At 36.9% G+C, this 19282-nt stretch overlaps 2 protein-coding genes across 3 annotated transcripts; both read right to left on the reverse strand.

Annotated features, from left to right (window-relative positions):
• Window positions 1-4669: 4669 nt before the first annotated feature.
• On the reverse strand, window positions 4670-10421 carry LOC111793471 (uncharacterized). 2 transcript variants are annotated; one of them, XM_087123476.1, is made up of 10 exons: window positions 10123-10421; window positions 9390-9457; window positions 9236-9261; window positions 7613-7651; window positions 7116-7167; window positions 6172-6240; window positions 5903-5961; window positions 5698-5820; window positions 5140-5211; window positions 4670-5057 (listed from the first exon to the last, which is right to left on the reverse strand). In XM_087123476.1, the coding sequence occupies exons 1-10, from the start codon at window positions 10210-10212 to the stop codon at window positions 4993-4995; spliced, it is 663 nt and encodes a 220-aa protein (XP_086979602.1). In that variant the 5' UTR covers window positions 10213-10421; the 3' UTR covers window positions 4670-4992. The 2 variants fall into 2 exon arrangements, with proteins under 2 accessions (XP_086979602.1, XP_023531136.2); XM_023675368.2 differs by having other exon boundaries at window positions 7116-7211; window positions 7613-7703.
• Window positions 10422-11469: 1048 nt separating this feature from the next.
• On the reverse strand, window positions 11470-16119 carry LOC111792209 (protein TIC 21, chloroplastic). Its single transcript, XM_023673552.2, has 4 exons — window positions 15726-16119; window positions 12939-13196; window positions 12522-12725; window positions 11470-11902 (listed from the first exon to the last, which is right to left on the reverse strand). The coding sequence occupies exons 1-4, from the start codon at window positions 16047-16049 to the stop codon at window positions 11789-11791; spliced, it is 900 nt and encodes a 299-aa protein (XP_023529320.2). The 5' UTR covers window positions 16050-16119; the 3' UTR covers window positions 11470-11788.
• Window positions 16120-19282: the final 3163 nt, after the last annotated feature.

Here is a 19282-nt window from a genome sequence, read left to right on the forward strand (position 1 = left end):
CCTTTCGGGCTTTCTCTCAAAGCTTTAAAACGCGTTTTCCTTTCGGGCTTTCTCTCAAAGCTTTAAAACGCGTCTCCTAGGGGATCCACCGCTAGGAGATATTGTCCTCTTTGGGCTCCCTCAAGGTTTTAAAACGCGTATGCTAGGAGAAGGTTTCCACACCCTTGTAAATGGTGGTTTGTTCTCCTCCCCAGCCGATGTGGGACATCACAATCATATTCAAGTAATAACTTGAAAAGTCTATAGTATATACATAAAGTTTTGTGTCTTATCATGATAACACTATTGATACAACTATTTTTTATAATTGTTATAAATGATTTGATCTAAATCGTTCCTATGTAGAGATATGTGAACAAATGTATATTTAATCTCTGATTATAATTCTGTTAATTGAGGAGAATAATATTTCACAAAATGGTCATGTGCAACTCGATCTTGATCTTAAGTGACTTTTGTAGTCGATTAAATAAACTTGCTATTTATGGGACTTGACCGAATAGGGAATATAGTTTCATGGGATGAAATTCACACCTTTCATATAGGTATAAGTAGATAAGTAGTTCTCAAGGGTTGATCATGAGACTTGAATAGGGGCACCCCTCTCAGGAAAGGTACTTAGTTTATTATTGAATCGTAAGGAAATTGTTCATATGAGAATCAGTGGTACTTAAGGTATAAGATGTAATTACAAGGGTAAAATAGACTTTTAACCTAGTAGTAATTATGAACAACTCTATAACGACCCAGATCCACCGCTAGCAAATATTGTCCTCTTTGGGCTTTCCCTCTCGGGCTTCCCCTCAAGGCTTTAAACCTTATAAATGTTGAATTCACCCCCCTTTGGGGCCTAGCATCCTCGCTAGCACTCTTTCCTTCCTCCAATCGATGTGGGACCGCCCCCAAATCCACCCCCGTTTGGGGCCCAACGTCCTTACTGGCACACTGCCTCGTGTCTACCCCTCTTCGGGGAACAGCGAGAAGGCTGGCACATCGTCCGATGTCTGGCTCTAATACTATTTGTAACGACCCAGATCCCCCGCTAGTAGATATTGTCCTCTTTGGGCTTTCTCTTCCGGGCTTCCTCTCAAGGCTTTAAAACGCATCTGTTAGGGGTGATTTGTTCTCCTCCCCAACCAACGTGGGACATCACAAACTCATACAAAATAGATTGCTTGTAGTGACGGTATCCACGAACACAACTTATCCAATAGTGCATCAGAGTACGGCTCTATGTTTACCTTTATTTTTTTTTTTTTGCCAAGTTTGTTTATGATAGTTGATTCTTGTTTGTTTTTTTTAAGATGAAGTTAGCTCTGTAAACAGTAAACTAGTTGGAAGGTCATATTGGGTGTGTAAATAGAAAGATGGTTGGTTGTTAATAAGTGAGATTGGTTAGCTCATCCACCTCAAAACTCCACTTATGTAGTTTCATTCTTCTTTTGTCGTTTAAAATCACTTTTCTACTCAATTTTTAGTTCATCATTTCCTTAAAGACATCGAACGTTGGGTTAGAGTGTCTTAATTTTAGCTGCTGTTGTTCCTCCTCCTCTCTACAATAAGGAAAGAACTTGTGGACCTTGGCTTGCCAATGCTATGGTTAGCCTAGACCTATGGGGTCGACCTCAACCACTTTTCTTCTTTTGTGGTTTTTTTTTGGGTACCCTTCTCGATTCGTTTCCTTATTCGAACTTTGAGGTAAGAAAAAGAAGAAAAGTATAGTCGATGAGGCAGGTACCTCAAGTAGCAAATAGTAGTTGGATATTTATTTCGTGAATAGCTATTTTTCTATTGAAATAGAGTCACTGTGACATGCATGATGTGATTGTAAAGTGTGAAGTACTTCATTTACAATTGTTTATAAATAAGTGGTCTGAAAATAAAAATCTTTAAAAATTAAACAACAAAATTTAAATAAAATAAAGAGAAGAATAACTCAATGTCTTTATGTAATCAAAGGGCTACAAAATAAATAGAAATGTCAGGCCATTGAAAACGGGCCCATGTGTCTCTCATCTCATCGGGACATCTCGAATATTTATCCATTTGGGTTCTATCGAGGCATGGGCACGATCGGGACATCCTGAACACCCATCCATTCGGGTTTTATCGAGGCATTGGCCCTCTCGTGTCCATGCCATGTCATTTACGGATACCGTACTGAATAACGGGTGCATATAGCAACCTCCGACACGCGGGCTGAAGCGTAATACCAGCACACTCGTGCCACCCGGTACTGTCCTTGAAAAACTCATTTCAATGGAAGTCGTTTGAGACACTCGTCTCGGCAAGCTCGCCTCGTTGTGACACATGTATGTACCACAGGTTAGCTCGCTTAGGCCACAGGACCCAAGGTGGTGGAGAGCTGACACCATGCCTCCTCCTATAGTACATTTTGAGCCATTTTCAAACTTTCAGGCATAGACATGATTTTAGCTAATGGTCATACGGTGTTATGGAGCATTCGTCTGGTGTCCGATTGACACCAAATTTGGTGAGCATTCATATTTCATATGGATGGACTTAACTCCAGAACCACATACCCAAATTCTTTCTGAAACCTCGACTTTTGAGGTTAAGCCGAGGACCAGCCCTTCAACAAGCCTATCTTCGCCCATCTTGTCTATTTGATGTCTATCTTGTTTATGCCTCAACTTGTCTTCAATGCGCACTCTGTGTGGTGTGTTAGATGATGCACTGTCCTCCTCGGTCGCATCATGGCACTCGTCTAGGCTCTCGTGTGGTTGGATGGGTGTCACTTGAGGGTCGCCGCTTCTCTTGTCGCAGCGTGAAGGTCACAACCTACTCTCTTCATAGTTAGGTTGTGACACATTGCCTCTACCTGAAATGTAAGAGAAGCACATAGCATGAATATTTTAATAAATACTCCGTAAATGACCCCACTATTGGTCGTGAAATGTAGTCACATGCAATATGTTGTGACCTATCATCTAAAACATCATTTCATTCTCTTATGCGGCTTTCCAATCCGGGCTAAATTGGATGCGTAGTATTTATCTACATTGGACCCACCAGGAGAGCTCGCATACCACCTGGGCCTGCTGGTTAGGCTAGCACTCGCTGACAGGCAGTTGTCGGACACCCAGAGGGAATATCGACCTTTGAATCATCAGGGCGAACATTATGGTTATAATCAACCTCCATAGTGTTCGCTTCCGTACTCATCATAGTGGGGAAGTATCCCAATGCACGTAAACATACAGTTATGCACGAGGTCCCCATACTTTCCATCATGGCATAATAAATGATGCAATACAGACTCCATTCTTTCATAACAATTAAGTCGGGTAATTATGCATACATAATTCTTATACATCAGTTCTTACATAACATAACTTCCATGACATGGCATGGGAAGGTTGTGCTTCATAGATTTTCTTGTTTCAAAACATATCGGTATGTCATAGTATAAAATATCATAACATATTATGGCATGTCATAATATAGCATTGCTTATCGTTACATAACATGACATTTCGTTTATACCATAGTATTATTTAGCATATCATATAGCATAACATAATATAACATCACATATCAAAACATATTACACACATGACAGAGGCCACTAGACACGTGTCATCATACATAAAACAATTTTTCCAACCAAACCAAGAGTGAAACCACATACTCCGTTGGTCTAGACCGAAACTATTATGATCCCTTGATGCTAGTTTAACACTACTCTATGAAATTTAATTTTACTTAAAGAGACGCAATCATAAATTAGAATTATATTGTCAAAATTAGTTCATCTAATTTTAAATTCTCACAAATTAGTAGTAAAGAATATGAGCATATCAGACCCTAACCGATCAGCCAAAAAGTCAACATGGAACGTTGTCATACTAACCTTAAACGCTTCAAAAGTAGTCATATTAACTTTAAACACTTCAAAAGTAGTCATATTAACCTTAAACACTTCAAAAGTAGTCACATTAACCTTAAACATTTCAGAAGTAGATATTAACCTTAAACGCTTCAAAAGTAGATATTAACCTTAAACGCTTCTGAAGAGTTGAAACCAATAGAAAAGGGTCCGAACATATCAAACCCAAGCAATATCAGCCAAAAAGCCGACCTAGAACCACTCAAGTGGTATGAAAGGAATTTCTTTTATAATGGAGTCCAACTACCTACCTTCTCAACCTAAGTGATGTTTGGACAAAACTTTCATTTTCTTTTCTTTTGTTATTCCTTTTCAACTTTGGGTTATTACAAAATTTCACGAGAATAAATTATATAAAAACTAAAATTTAACCTTCTAGTATACACCATGTATAATTTAACCAAAATAACGGAGATGACTTGTCTCCATGTAGCTCAAGGTGAATTTTCTCTCTACTTTATGCTCAAAAATGAATTCGCCCCGAAAAAAATGGTCATTCCTATTAAAAAGTTAGAGATGCAAATCCCGACATTACTCGAAAAGAAAAAAGAGAAAAAACTGAATAATTCTGGGAGATTATGGTATTCTATTGAAAAGTTGGGTTGGTTCCAGTTTGTGATTTGCAGTTCATAAGACATCCTTTTCCAGCATCAGTCAAAAGATGGCGAAGGGAATAAGGCATCAGTTTCTGGTCAAATGGAAAGAAAGCAGTTTAAGAGATCTAAATAAAAGGTCTCTCTCTGCACATTGACAAACACATTCAGAAAGGCAGATGGAATTAATTTTCTTTTCAAGTGCTTTGTGTAAACTGCAAACAATGTATCACCTAAAAATCATTACATCCAACAAATATCATCTATTTCATCAAACAAAAATTCAGCCGCGTCAACTCACTTGCAGCCCTCTGATGCACTACACTTCCTGATATCGCTCACCAATGGCCTGAAAAATTAGCAACTGAGGCTGTATCTACCCACACACTTCCTCATTTCTTTTCAAGATGCAAGTGAAAAATAAATCTTTGATCTATCAATCCTGCGCCTCCTCCTCAAGGTATGTGTAGCCGAATCCGTAACTCGAGATTATAAGTTCCGACTGAAGTACATATTCATGAAATATCTTGATGGGTTGAAGCCAATCAAGATAACTGCAGCCATAAAAGGAAAGTGAAATTTACTTTCAGAATCAGAGCTCAGAAACAGGGAGTTGAGGGTTTCATTATGACTTACAGATTGGAGTAAGAACAAAGACCACACCAATTGGATAGAGGAAGAACGTAGTTTTCTCCAAAAATGGCAGTACTGCATTAGGGCACACGGTCAATAATTTCATGCAAGCAATCTTGCGGCTAACGGGAAACTTAGAAGTGGCAGAAACTCGCACCCTTTTGATAATCATTTGATTTTTTATTCTTAGATCTTTTAGTACTACATTCACCTATAAGTTTCTTTCTTTTGGCATCTACTTTCTAACAATGATGAAACCTCAGCTTCTTATTCAAATAAATAAATGAAATAAAAAGGCACTTTTTCAAATTTTTGTAGTGTTCGGAAACATGAATCAAAAGTATGTTACTTTTAGAAGCACAAGCACTTAACTAATGCTTTTCCTAAATTCACATTGAACTTCCTTAGTGGCACCCACCTGACATTTCTAAATGAGCCAAAAGTTCTAGCCATGAAGAGAAAAAGGGTTTATCCTCTCTGGTTCAGTCTACCTCTAGCCATATTGAATCAACACAGAAATATACAGATTGGACAGAAATAAGAGAAGAAAACATAGCTTACCATCATAACCTAAAAAGTTGACGTAATGGTAATACGAAGCCCCAATCATGAAAAGTAAATTTGATAGCAATAACGGAATGAAGCCATGAGCCACCAGAAGCGGTGATATGAAATAATGGATCACTGCAAGGAAACCAATACTTCAATGTGGTATCATAGATGCTGGAAAACAAAAAAACAAACAGAAACCTTTCATCATACTTACCGTAAAGCAAAACAAACATTGGGAAGAAAGAATTGCAGTGCACATCAAATGCATAGAGCCTTGAACCAGTCAAAAATAAATAGATAAATAAATAAACCATATATTAATCCACTAATTTATAAGGCTCAATGGGAAGACATTGCTTAAATATGATAGAATACCAAAATCCAAAAGGCCAATAAAAAATGCAGAACTAAAAACTAACAAAAGTTGAAATGAAGTTATAAGCAATACTCAATAAAGCTAAAATTTAGAGTGGTAGATCTTGCCATTCAACCCGTTGCTCAACTACGTGACTGCCTGGTGTCTCTTCCCGAAGGTAAGCATTTGTTAATAACCTGAAAGTACATTTAAGTAATGAAATTGCTCACTATAAATTAGATCAGCATACTATAGAAATATTTTCAACAATAAAGATAGAGAAATGAGTGAACTTCATACAGATGCTCGAGTGTTCAACTGTGATAGTAATTCAGCATTAACAAGTTGTTGACGGATAGAAACTAGACACGAAACTTCAACATAACTTAATACAGGTATTTAAAAGAAAACTGTATCAAAATACAGGGGTCCTCAAAAAGGGAAAGGGAAACAGCTAAAATTTATATTCTTTGTTTAAGCCACATATCTCTTTAGATGATAAAGGAATGGATAATTATTGAAGCTCATGCCCAACAGGTGTAACAGTTAAGTTATCGATTTAAGACCTATTTGGAATGATGCTTTCTCAGTATTTAATAAAAGGATTTCAGGTGTTAAAAAGTGTCAGCATTCCAAACAGGCACATAATATGCTACATCAAATTAGGGTGTCTCATATTCTTGGTGCTGACGCCAACCATTATCTACAAGATAAGAGCAACCAAAATATACGAAAAGAGATGAATCGGTCTGGGAATTTTTTCGTTGTGTAGTCAAGCTAACTGATCACCCTTTATCTAACTTAGTTTATATTGTTCATATGCCTATTTTACTCAGTGCAGAAACGAATATCTGAAATTGAAGTCAAGAAAGCATTAGACAAGGCACATCTGATTAGGATGATTCAAGTCCAAAAAGCAAATCAAAACAGCCAAGAGAATAAATAATCAGTCAATCTCTAGGAGTAAGATGCATTCAAGATGATAGCAAATGATTATTTCTTGTGCTGACATAAAATAAGTTGTTGATAAGATCATTTAGTAATATGCAATCACGGCAGGGAAATAGCTTACCAACAACAAGTAGCCAAAATCGCCCCAGTTATTAGCAAATGAGAGAGCAGTACTGAAATAACAACAAAGGTGGCATGTGATGCACTATGATCATATCTGAAATTGTTAACAAAATTTGACAATCAGAAAACACAACAAAGGCATAAATTAGCTGTCTTTCTTAATAGACAACTTCTTACAAAAGAAAAAAAAAAACGAAAATAAGTCCAATTGCAACAAATCAAGAGAAGAGAAAACAATTATCACATGAAGTGTATAGGTGTGCATGTTTCTTTCAATTTATTTATTGTTTGTGTTTTTGCATGTGCATGTCTATTTGTTCATTGTGCGAAAGAGGAAGAGGCCGATACACCTTCTCAAGCCTCTCTCTCTCTCACACACACACACAAGGAGTCAGACAAATATTTTGGGAAGGACCTACCTTAATGGATGCACTTCATCATAAAATAAACCAACAAAGAGATGAGATACTACATAGAAGCATTGGCTACACTTACGCAGCACAGTAAGCCAAAGTTGCAACTGCCAAAAGAAGACTGCAAATCACAACAAAAGCAGGATCGTCACGTGCCCATTGATTCTTAGTTTCTGACACAAGAAAAAAAAACATCTTTTCATTTAAGTTCTAATAAATGGAAAACCTTTATACCATTCATATTATATCTACTGTTAAGACTTTTTCTTTTTCCTTTTGGAAAGGGAAACAAATTTCATTAATCCAATGAAATATACAAAAAGAGATGAAGACCTCCAAGGCTAATGTAGGTTAGAAAAATCTCCTCTAAAAAAACTATCTATCTTACATTAAGTAGCTGCTGCATACAAAATGAGATCATAAAGATAAATAAGGTTTCTCCCCTTTCTACCAAACGTTCTATTGTTCCTTTTAGGCCAGAAAAAGAAGATTGCTAACAAACTTTTTTCTTTTTTTTTTGTCATTTTCAGATGAAAATAGACATCCCATAAAATAAAATTTGTCAATTGCGAAAGCCTTTTTGTGACATCCCATAAGTTGTTATGCACATCAAATAAAATAATGATAAAATCACATTCAAATAGAAAAGGTGTTGATCTTGGGCGTAAACGCTACACTAGTTATGACCCCCATGTAATAGCGTATGTAGTCAAGTTTGTTTACTTCATAACAATGCTGGAGAGTTCTTTGATTCAATTTCAACTAGAAACGCCACCTCTCTGTCAAATAACCCAATGAACTTCTACCCATCAATCACTGAACATCTAGCTAACTAGTATGCGATGGAAAAATCAATTAACAAAATCACAAATCCTGACCATAAGAGGATTTGAGAAATACCCAACACGGAAAAGAAATAGACATACAGAAAATAAGAACTAGGTATCAGATCCTCAAGATAAAAGAACCATCGCCATCACTTTTCTCTTGAACCAATTACGTGCAAAGCTCGAAAACCTATTCTTACAATAAGCATCAATTCAACAGAGCACATGCAAAGCCCACACCAACACTCTCAACTGGTCTCAGTATAACTAGAGCCCACTATATCAATTAGAAAATGATTAGATTTGAACTTTCAATGCTACTTATATTATGATTTTAGATTGATGATAATTTCTCTACCCAATAGCTTCTGAGATTAATATTATGAGAAACATCCCAACACAACAAGGAAGCTAACAAGCAAGAATTGAGACCTAAGAGAAGCACACAAACAAGCAAGAGTCGGAGACCCAAGAATCAGTCTCCCAAAATTTAATGGTCCACCTCCACGGCTCCATCCCTATTTCACAATTGCCATTTAGAATATAGCAATGAGCTTCCCCTCAGAAATACGCATGCTAATCCAATACTTCTATGTATCAACCTGAATTCAAAACCCTGCATGTTTTAGAAAAGGAATACGTTTTGAATTTAATTCACTACCTTCACCAAGTAGCGTGTTACATTGGTAGTATTAACCATGAGAGAAACTCAACACAAAGTTAAAGAGCAAAGTGTATATTGCAAAAGATCTAAACAACTTATAAACTAAATAACACATAACTGTAAAGCGAATGAGTACAATAACAGATTTTTCAGCACCATTAAAATCATTAGAAAAAGATAAAATAAAGAACTCTTTGGTGGGAGATGTACTTACGCTTGTGATACTTGGTATGCTGATAGCTGGGTCCAAGAAAAATTCAACCAAAAATCCAAATACGAACGATTAGGAAAGGGCTAATATTAAACTTGAAACAAAGTTCGATTCATCTCTTAGTGAGTGACAATAGTCAATAAGAACCAATACGTACACAACTTTCGGTGAAGTGCATAGTTGAAGCATTTGCCAGAATGTATATTCGATGTCCATTTGTTGCCACTGCAATTAGCCAGATAAAGTGATGACTTGTGAAATTAATGGCATCCAGCAAGCAACATGTCATAAGAAGGCGATTAATAAAAAAAATATTAGTTTCATTTTGGGGCCAATTTCCGACAAATTTTTTTTGTAAAACATGAAGATAACAAAATTTCAATAACTGCAAAGAGAACAGAACTAGCCAAAGCATGTTGGGTTAGCAATAAATTACATTACAAATCCAGTTGCTCTCGCCGAACAATCTAACTATACAGTAGCTTGAATTCACAAGATCCAAGACTCCACGTGGCACGCAACCAATACATCGGGGATCAAACAGCGTAATGCAAATCACGAATAACAAAACAACAAATGATCTAACCGAAACAAAGCAGGTAGGAAGAATCGCGGTTAAAATACAAACTAAGAACAAAATTTCGGAAGGAACTATAACAACACTGTTCCACCAATGCTAACACAGAGAAAAAAGATAAAGGCATACAGATTCCTCAAAGAACAACAACATTAAATCAGATGATCGTATACAGTATTCATCAGCAACATCCGTGAAGATGAATCCTTAAACAAATTGGATGCGAAGGATGCAAAAAGTAGCAGTTTGATTAACATATAGAACGGATCTGCTAGGGATGGAAAATAGACATAATCAGAGGGAGTGAGAGAACCTTGACAATTCGACGAAGGTACTGTAGATACATGGGATTAGCTCGAGATGTAGAGGACGAGGAGCGCCCTCTGGAAGCTGTGGGCAACATCTCTGTGTGTACTTCAAATCGCGTCGCCTTCTTCGTCCAGTGACAGCTTGAATTCTTCTGGTGACTCGGAGATCTGCGAATTTTCCGAACAGAATGCTTCTCTCTTCTCCGTCGATGAGTTTCCAGAAAACGGGCGAAGGAAGGAAGAAACACAATGCTCCTCTCTCTCTCTCTCTCTCTCTCTCTCTTCAAATGTTGGATAAAAATGATTTTGGGCTAAGTTTATAAAATAATACTTCAAAATTACTTTTATCGTTATTTTTCTCTCACATTATACTTTATTTAATTAATTAAACTTCACCATATTCTAAAAAAATGTCATTAAATTTTAGCAAGATTTCATTTTTCAATTTTACTTTATAGATTTCTCCAATCCATGTCTAAACCTCTAAATTTTTTATTTTGTATTTAATGATTTTTTTTTTTTTTTTGGTATTTTGTTCGAAGACTCCAAAAGAGAAAAAAAAAAAAAAAAGGGTCGGGGGAGGCATAGTTTGTTTGAGGAGAGTTGTTAGATGAAAGTCTCACATATCATGGGGTTATAATCAAATAATACTATCTTCATTGTTACGGGGTATAATTAAATAATACTATTTTCATTGGTACATGGTCTTCTGGGGAAGCCCAAAGCAAAACCGTGGAGATCTGTTACGGGGTATAATTAAATAATACTATTTTCATTGGTACATGGTCTTCTGGGGAAGCCCAAAGCAAAACCGTGGAGATCTGTGTTCATCTAACATGGTATTAGAGTCATGCCGTATTAAATTAAATTTTATGTTTAAGTAAGAATGTTGGATATGTTTATGGTAAAACTTCTCAAATATTAAGAGATTTGTTCTCCGTTGAATTAAGAATCAACGGTATTAACACATCATATGTAAAACATGAACTATTAACGGTTTGGTCTCGTATTAACCAAATTCACAGAGTAATGAAACACATCATATATAGAACATGAACTATTAACGCTTCAATCTCGTATTAACCAAATTCCCAGAGTAATGAAATATCATTAACGTTAGTTAAACATAATTTAAGATAATCCTTTGAATTTATAGTATCTGGGTAATATCTCGATTATGTTTAAAAGTGACTTAAACATTGATTGAGATCATCCATCCGTGAACCGAACCATACCAAAAAATATTTCAAAATTGATATTCGTCTTCTATGACAAAAACCGAAAACAGATTGTTCATTAAAATTCAAAATTCATAAATTGATCAAACAAAATATAAAATAAGCAATACCAAAGCTTCCAAATCAACCATGTAAATATTGTTCATTAAAAGAAAAAAAAAAAGGAACAATGTTAATATTAAAACCGAAAACAGATTAAAAATTTAAAACTCATAAACAGTACCATATTTGAAGCTAAACTTCATGACCAAGAAAGGCTTTTGATTTCCACTCACACCAGAAACGAGAGTATCCTAATCAGATGGATCTCAACAGTCACAACAGAAATACAAATGGCTTTAATTACGCTAAAATAATCGATCAATTCATACAACGTCACCTCCGATGTTGAATCCACTGCTGCATTAACCAACTAGAAAGGCGACGGCGGAGGTTATGCTATTTGGGGGATACGGATGCTCTCAGCAGCAGGTAATGTCACCGACCGCAGTAGCTCCAACGAGAAAACGAGCCCGAGGAAATGCGAGAGGATAGTGTTTGCAGAAGCCTGCAGAAGGGGAAGTTAAGGAAGTTATTAAATGGCAGTTGGTTCATATGCTTGAGTGAGTAATCATATCTAACGGCTCAAGCACACCGCTAGCAAATATTGTCTTCTTTGGGTTTTCCCTTCGGCACTTCCCCTCAAGGTTTTAAAACGCATTTGCTAGGGAGAGGTTTCCACACTCTTATGAAGAATGCTTTGTTCTCATCTCCAACCGATGTGAGATCTCACAATCCACCTCCCTTGGGGGCCCAGCGTCCTCGCTGGAACACTACCCGATGTCGGTCTCTAATACAATTTGTAATAGCTCAAGCCCACCGTTAGCAGATATTGTTCTCTTTGGGCTTTTCCTTCCGGGCTTTCTCTCAAGGTTTTAAAACGTATTGCTAGGGAGAGTTCCACACCCTTATAAAGAATGCTTCGTTCCCCTCTCGGTAGGTGGAATCTCACATCATATCCAGCAATGCAGCAATGGAATTCAATCACATGCCTTTTTAGAATACCAGTTCCATCAATTTTCAACCTTATTTTTCAATGACATGTACATGCAACATTTTTCCAAGTCCAAACTCTGAAGATCTTTTATTTTTTTTTTCAGCAAAATAACCATTGAGAAAAAACGTACCTGTACCAAGAATACATCCAAAGCAAGAACAGGGCTATTCCCAGGCGAGGCTGCCTGGAAATATGGAGTTGCAGAGGAAGTAAGAGCCTTAGCAACTAACAATCCCACCGTCGCTTGCATCCCCAGAATGGCAGCACCCATGCCCAGAAGGTTCATCACAATTCCATTTTTTAGACTATTCACGACATCGGCCCGAGGAGGAGCCTGAAATCAGGATCAACAAATAAAACGCCGTAACATGAGTTTGTCAATTTTCTACTTCATCTTCCACATGCTCATGTTTTGCAGCTAAAATTACGTAAAAAGAAGCTCTACATTCACATACCAAATCACAGAATCAAGCCTATTGGTGCGATATGGCAAAAATAAATGAGAGGAACCAAGGAAAGGAAGCATGCTGAAAGCTGGAAATATTACCTTGGAGGGCTGGTTTGCAGTTCGTCGAAGTTTATCAGAAAGCCGAATGTAACCAAAGGACCAAAATACAGAAATGAAAGCTGCCACAATACCACCAGCAGTAGCATAAAAAGTGGCAGGTGATGTAATTTTCCCGGTGATGACAACAGAAAATGAAAGAATAACGGCAGCCACAACAGTGAGCACCAACTGTCCCCAAAATCCAAGATTACCCAACCTCTTGAAGTACCTCGATGTCTTCTCTAATCTCTTTGCCACCTAAACCATCAAAACAACTTGGTTCGTCATATGTTAGCAATACTGATAATGAAGCAATCTAGGAACCTGTTGAAGAACACTCACAAGAAATCATTGTTCAACTCAAAAGTAATGACTACAAAGGCATAGCACTTGACTATATGCTGCCATTTAACTGACAATAACGTAGTAAACCACTTAACAAACCACAAACTAATTAAGCCACTAAACAAGCAATTAATAACAACAACAGCAGGATAATGATCAGAACACAATATTATCCTAGATGACAGAATCGGATTTTTTTTTTTTTTTTTTTTTCACTTTGTGAGAGTCATAAGAACGTAGCATTAAAACAAATTTTATTGTTTTTTTCCCATTTAATCTATTCCAGTCTAGTTTGATTATAATGAAGAAACAATTTAAAAACCTATGCTCAGCACATAAGCATGATTTTTCTTACTTATGCTCGGCACATAAGCCACCTAAGCTTCTGCTTTTTCTGTCCATTATAAACTGCGAGCTTACATTCACACGCACTTTCTCACCTGCTCTCTGCTCGAGTAGTTTCTCTTCTCTTGTACAAAATCACTCCACTTTCCCTACCTAGAATGCTTATTCTTCCCAAAATATGTTAAATGTCATGGACTTCACTAAGCGCCTAGTCTCCAACCCCTGATATCAACCTCTGATTATTAATCCATTTGAAGATTGCATGCTATGTTGTGCTTCAAAACAATACCCTGTGGCCTCTAGTTTGAATATTTCATTCAAAAAGTTGCTCATGGAGCTACTAGGTCAACCACTGAGCTTGATGATTTTCTTGAAAAATAAAGAAGCTATAGAAGCTTCATTACAATGTAATGATGATTTGAGCAATGAAATGAGCATATTTCATCAATCAATCCACTACCATTAATACTAATTGCGTTCTCTCATACTTGGGAAACTCTCAATAAAGTCCATAGTGAAGATAATCCCATGACAACTGTCAGGTTGTGGCTGCAATAGGGTAGTTGGGGATATGGCTACATGCATGTTATGTAGACAAATTGTACAATTTGATGCATGCTCAGGAACCATCTTTCTTATCCCCTTACAGTATGAATTAGAAACTACATGTTTGTAATTTTTCATCAGCTAGACTGAATGTCCCCCCAATCATACAACAATGGTTGTTTCGGAGGAAAGAAAACAGAGGGGATCCTTTGAAACTGCAACTACAAAAATGAAATGCCCTTTAAAGTATAACTGAGCCAACTTTAGAATAAAAATGTGATGGAGCGGGCCCCATCTGCCATAATCAGCAGCTTGAGTTGGGGTTTGGCTAGACAGAAGTTTGATTTTACATGTTCCTTGATAGCTTTAACATGATCCTCATCACAATGGAAAAGATTGTTAAAATTAACACTAAAGGTAAACATTAAGAGGCACCTACTGCTCTATTCTCTTGTTCGTGACAGTATCGAATCTAGAAATCATAACCCCAGCAACTTGACCAACCACCTTTGAGATTCACACTCACTAGCCTCGCCTATCAATTATTTCAGTCTAATTTGATTGATGTGGGCAATAAACCTCCATCTATACTAAAAATATTACCATTAATTTCTTTTTGTAGATAGGTTTCTATCTCGCTTAGTTTGAAAGGACTTGGCAGTAGTTTGCTAGGATATTTGGCTATTCATTTTGTAGCACACCCACCCCATAACCAAATGTGTTGACTATCAAAGTTAGCTCTTTACAAAATCAGGGAGAGCCAATGGAAGGATATTGCACTCATAGGAGTTTTACATCGACTAAGAGGTGCCTAACCTTATGGGCTCCAAACAAATTTATCTCTTTTCAATTGTTCAGTTGGGAGCATGCAGTGTTATTATATCCATCCACTATTTTTTGAGCTTCCCACATAAGGCCTAAAAATCCACTTAGCATCGTTCTGTTCACTACTAGACCAAGAGTGCATGGCTTGAATTTTGATGGGATCAGCACAAAACCTCTTCCTCGAAAGAATGACATAGATTTCAGACTTCACTTGCTCAATATTGTAGTTTCTTTTATTGATCTACAGACATTGCTATCTCAATACCTCCATGACAAAGAAACAAAGTTCCATAAACAGTTGTACCGAGTTCATCGTGCCTAGAATGTACTGCCTGCGTCCTTTCTCATGGTGTACACTTGTTCAGAGTGTACTTAATATACTGTCTATACCTCTAGTTGCTTATTTTCTATGTGTAATTTCTTATGCTTGGTAGCCAATCTACCTACATTCTACTCTTCCATGCCTGTCAACTACAAATGTGATTAAGCTGTTATTCTGCTTTCTCAGGAAAGAGCTAAAGAGTTACAAAGCTTAAACGTTCGTTAATAATATAATAGAAACATCCAGTCGTTAAAATTAGAGACGAGAATTTTCTATAACTAATGTAATTGATTCATCAATGATAAAACCAACATAAAATTCTTCATGATTTCAAACGTAATTTTCAAGGCTACATTCCTCATCTTAAGTAAAAGAACAACCGAAAGAATCAGAAGAACGAGAACCTGAGCCAGTTTCAACTTTTCAGCCTCATCAATTGGGGGAACCGTCGGCGAAATGGAACTAGAAGAAGCGCGTGTTTCCAAACAAAATTGTCCTCTCCTATGCTCCAGAGTACCAAAAGTCTTTGAAAGCAACAACGAAGAAGAAGAAGATCGAATGGCGCTTAACGAAGGAAGTGAATTGGAAGGAGAATTGAGATCGGACGCTTGACGGCCTCGTACAGAGAAAGGCCGGCAATGGAAGCGGCTGAGGTGAAAATCCGATGAATAGACTGCGGCGGCCGGGAAGGCACCGGTGCGAGCTACCGGCAAGAGCAGCGACTGCATGACTTACAGGCAGAGAGGCTATAGTAGATATTAGAGTAGTTAGCGTTTCGCCTGAGTTTTGGGGTTGGGTTCTAAATATTTAACCCTTTTTTTATTTTTATTTTTATTTTTTTATGTTTTTTTTTTTTAATTTTTCGTTTCCTTTTCCGGTAAGTTATTCAAAGTTTTGTTTTCTTTTTGTTGTTTTCTCGACAATAGTGATTCATAAGTTCCTGTCTTTTTTTTTGGTTCTTTGCTTGTCATTGGAGAATAGTTACACGCCTATTCTCGTCCATTAATTCATTTGTCCTTCACATGACACGAACGATAAAATTTGTTTGAGATGGAAGAATGTGGCTAAGAATATAAAATTGCACTGTCCGAAGTTTAAGTCAATTTATGAGAAAATCAGTGTAACTGTTCAAAATTCGGCAGAGTTTACCTTCTTCAAGTTGAAGAAAGTATCGATATAACTCTCTTCGAGTTTTTGTCGACCTTTTTTTAGATTAGGTCAAAAGAGAACTGGATTGGGTCGGATCACTGCATTGGGTGCATGCCCCCATATGAAGTTAACCAAGAAACTTTTGATTCGATTCAAGTTTCCATTTTCTTTCTTGTTTGATGGTGGGGCCTCCTTCGTTGTCAACTTCTCCCTACCCGATAGTTATATGCAGTAAGCTGTTGTTGTTGTCTTTTGCTTACATTCCCATATAACACCAATTTCAATTTCTCAAATCTTGCTTTTAAAACTCTCTGTGTCTCCGTTTTCTAAAACTTTCTTCTTGAATTGGGGTCAGAGGCTCGTAAGCGACGCAAGAACGAATAGGTTTAACTCACTTGTTGCTGAAAAGTGAGTGCCGCACAATCGCAAGTACGCTGGCACCAAAGTGCGATTGTGACAACAAATCTTATTTTGTCTTTAGTATGTTTTATTCTAATGGTTCATCAATAATATTAGCCCTCACTTCTTTATTGGGATTCATGGTTTCGTTTCGATATTTTATAGACTAACTGAATTGAGCTCAATCTTGGAATAATCTTTTTTATTATAGTTGTCCATTTCTTAACATATCTTTATTTGACTTTATATGATATTCTCCCTTAAAGAGATGAAAATCAATTTCGGTTAGATCGATTAGAGCCTTATGATTGGTTTACCTAGGCTGACACCATACATGTTCATGGTTAGATCGATTAGAGCCTTAATCTACCTCAAAGTGTATCTACCCTTTATCTAGGTCTTTCTCTATGTCTATAATGTGAATCTTGTGTATCACGTATTTGTAAGGTGCGACATCATTTTGATTCCAATACTAATGACCTAAAGGGACATTATAAATCTATAATCATTCATTACCATTAATTTACGAAGGCCTAAGTGCCAAACCCTAAGTGGGTTCGTAATGTCATGCCAAGTTCGACGGGGTGACACTCGTGTCTTCCAACTACTTAGTAACATGTAACATTGATAAACTCATATCTTATCAAACTCTAATCTCATCATGTTCTAGGCTCATCAAGTTCTGTTCCCAAAGCACTACCTTATGAGGACCAATCTAGGCCTACACCTTGGTGCACAAGTAGGCCCCACCAATTAAGACAGTTCAGTACTAAAACTAGCTAGCGGGTACTGACAAAGACAAGGGAGGTTGTTAAGGATATTTAATATTAAATTATAGTTTACCATATATATATATATATATATATATATATATATATATATATATATATATATATATATATATATATATCACATTTGATATTTTATTATAGGTATCGTTCTTTCCATTTATTACTATTTCCATATACTTGTAATTTATTTGATTATAAATGGAGAACTTTCACACACCATTTAGGTGGGGTGGATTAAGCACACATTCTCATGGTATGAGAGCCCTCTCAGTTTAACAACCCCGATCCTTTCTTTTAATGGCTTCTAAACCTTCTACTATTCTTTTCCACCACCACTGTTGACTTTGACGCCACAGGGGCAGTCGCCATGGCTGTTGCAGGTGGAGCCGATTGCTCCACCCTATTGACCTCTATATCACCTTTCGTCATATTCTATACATACAACCTCACCTTTTCCAACTCAATCGGTTTTTCCTTAACTAATATAGTCTCATTCATTTTCTTCCCAATCTGTCCTTCAACGTTCACAAAAACCCTAACCTCATGATCCTCATCAGCATTCTCATCGAAAATATACAGAATCTCAAGAAGGCTATCGACCTTCTATAGAGATTTACCTTCGAAATTTGAGTGTCGCACTGGCCTCTTTGCCAACCAAGTCGTCGTCTCCCTTCTCGCCAAAATTGGCTTTTTCGCCCACTGTGGCGACTCTTCCGGCTTCAACATTGTCTTTTGTCCCTTGATCTAGGTTTTTCCCTTCTACTTCTTGGTTTAGAAATATTATCACCAGAGTCAAGGCAGCATCGTTGTTGAGCGACGATCCCTCTTCATGGGTTAGACATATTATCGCCGAAGTCAAGGTAGCATCGCTGCAAAGCGACGATCCCTCTACAGTTTTCGATAGGCAAGAAAGTGTTTCTCTATGCCTCCTCCGAACCAGGTTGTTGACATCTTCACGAAAAGTGTTTCTTGGCCTCTCTTTAAATTTTTCAGATTCAAGCTTCTTGTTCGTTCAAATCCGGCGCTCAGCTTATGGGGGGTGTTAAGGATATTTAATACTAAATTATAGTTTACCATATATATATCATATTTGATATTTTATTAAACTCAAATATCTAGATATTTGGCCTATTACCATAGATATCTTTCCATATATTGTTCTTCACATTTATTACTATTTCCACATTCTTGTAATTTATTTGATTATAAATAGAGAACTTTCACGTACCATGTAGGTGTAGTGGATTAAGCAAACATTCTCAGGAGTGGTCTTAGCTTTGATCATAGTACTAATCTAGGTATAGTATAGTCTAGGGTTCTCTTATGCTACGTGATACTTAGCTTAATCTATTTAGGGTTTCTAGTAGTTCCTACAAATCCATCCGGTCCTACTTAAGTCTAGCATGTATCCTACGACTTTATTCTAGCTCCAAAACATCATATAGGTACCAATGTCATAAATCAACAATAATCAAGATCAATCATGCTAGCAAAATAAAACATGCAGAGACAACCGTTCATTATAAACCTACATGTTATCAGTATTACGAAGTCAAGTGACAGTAAAAAATGGTTAGGAGTACAAGACCTTCCCGGAAAAAAATTCAAGAGAAAGAGAAGAA

The sequence above is a fragment of the Cucurbita pepo genome, chromosome 4, assembly GCF_057944985.1.
Source record: "Cucurbita pepo subsp. pepo isolate OVF chromosome 4, ASM5794498v1, whole genome shotgun sequence".
Classification (NCBI taxonomy): domain Eukaryota; kingdom Viridiplantae; phylum Streptophyta; class Magnoliopsida; order Cucurbitales; family Cucurbitaceae; genus Cucurbita; species Cucurbita pepo.

Bases quoted from the DNA above. Each gene is read 5' to 3' on its own strand.
- LOC111793471 (XM_023675368.2), bottom strand. From the start codon at position 10,212: ATGTTGCCCACAGCTTCCAGAGGGCGCTCCTCGTCCTCTACATCTCGA. The intron at 7,704-9,235 runs GTAAGTACATCT...TTCTTGTGTCAG, and splicing joins GCATACCAAGTATCACAAGC to AAACTAAGAATCAATGGGCA. The intron at 5,962-6,171 runs GCAAGATCTACC...GACTGGTTCAAG, and splicing joins GTTGAGCAACGGGTTGAATG to GCTCTATGCATTTGATGTGC.
- LOC111792209 (XM_023673552.2), bottom strand. From the start codon at position 16,049: ATGCAGTCGCTGCTCTTGCCGGTAGCTCGCACCGGTGCCTTCCCGGCC. The intron at 13,197-15,725 runs GTTCTCGTTCTT...TTGATGGTTTAG, and splicing joins AAAAGTTGAAACTGGCTCAG to GTGGCAAAGAGATTAGAGAA. The intron at 11,903-12,521 runs GTACGTTTTTTC...CCCCTTCTGCAG, and splicing joins TGGATGTATTCTTGGTACAG to GCTTCTGCAAACACTATCCT.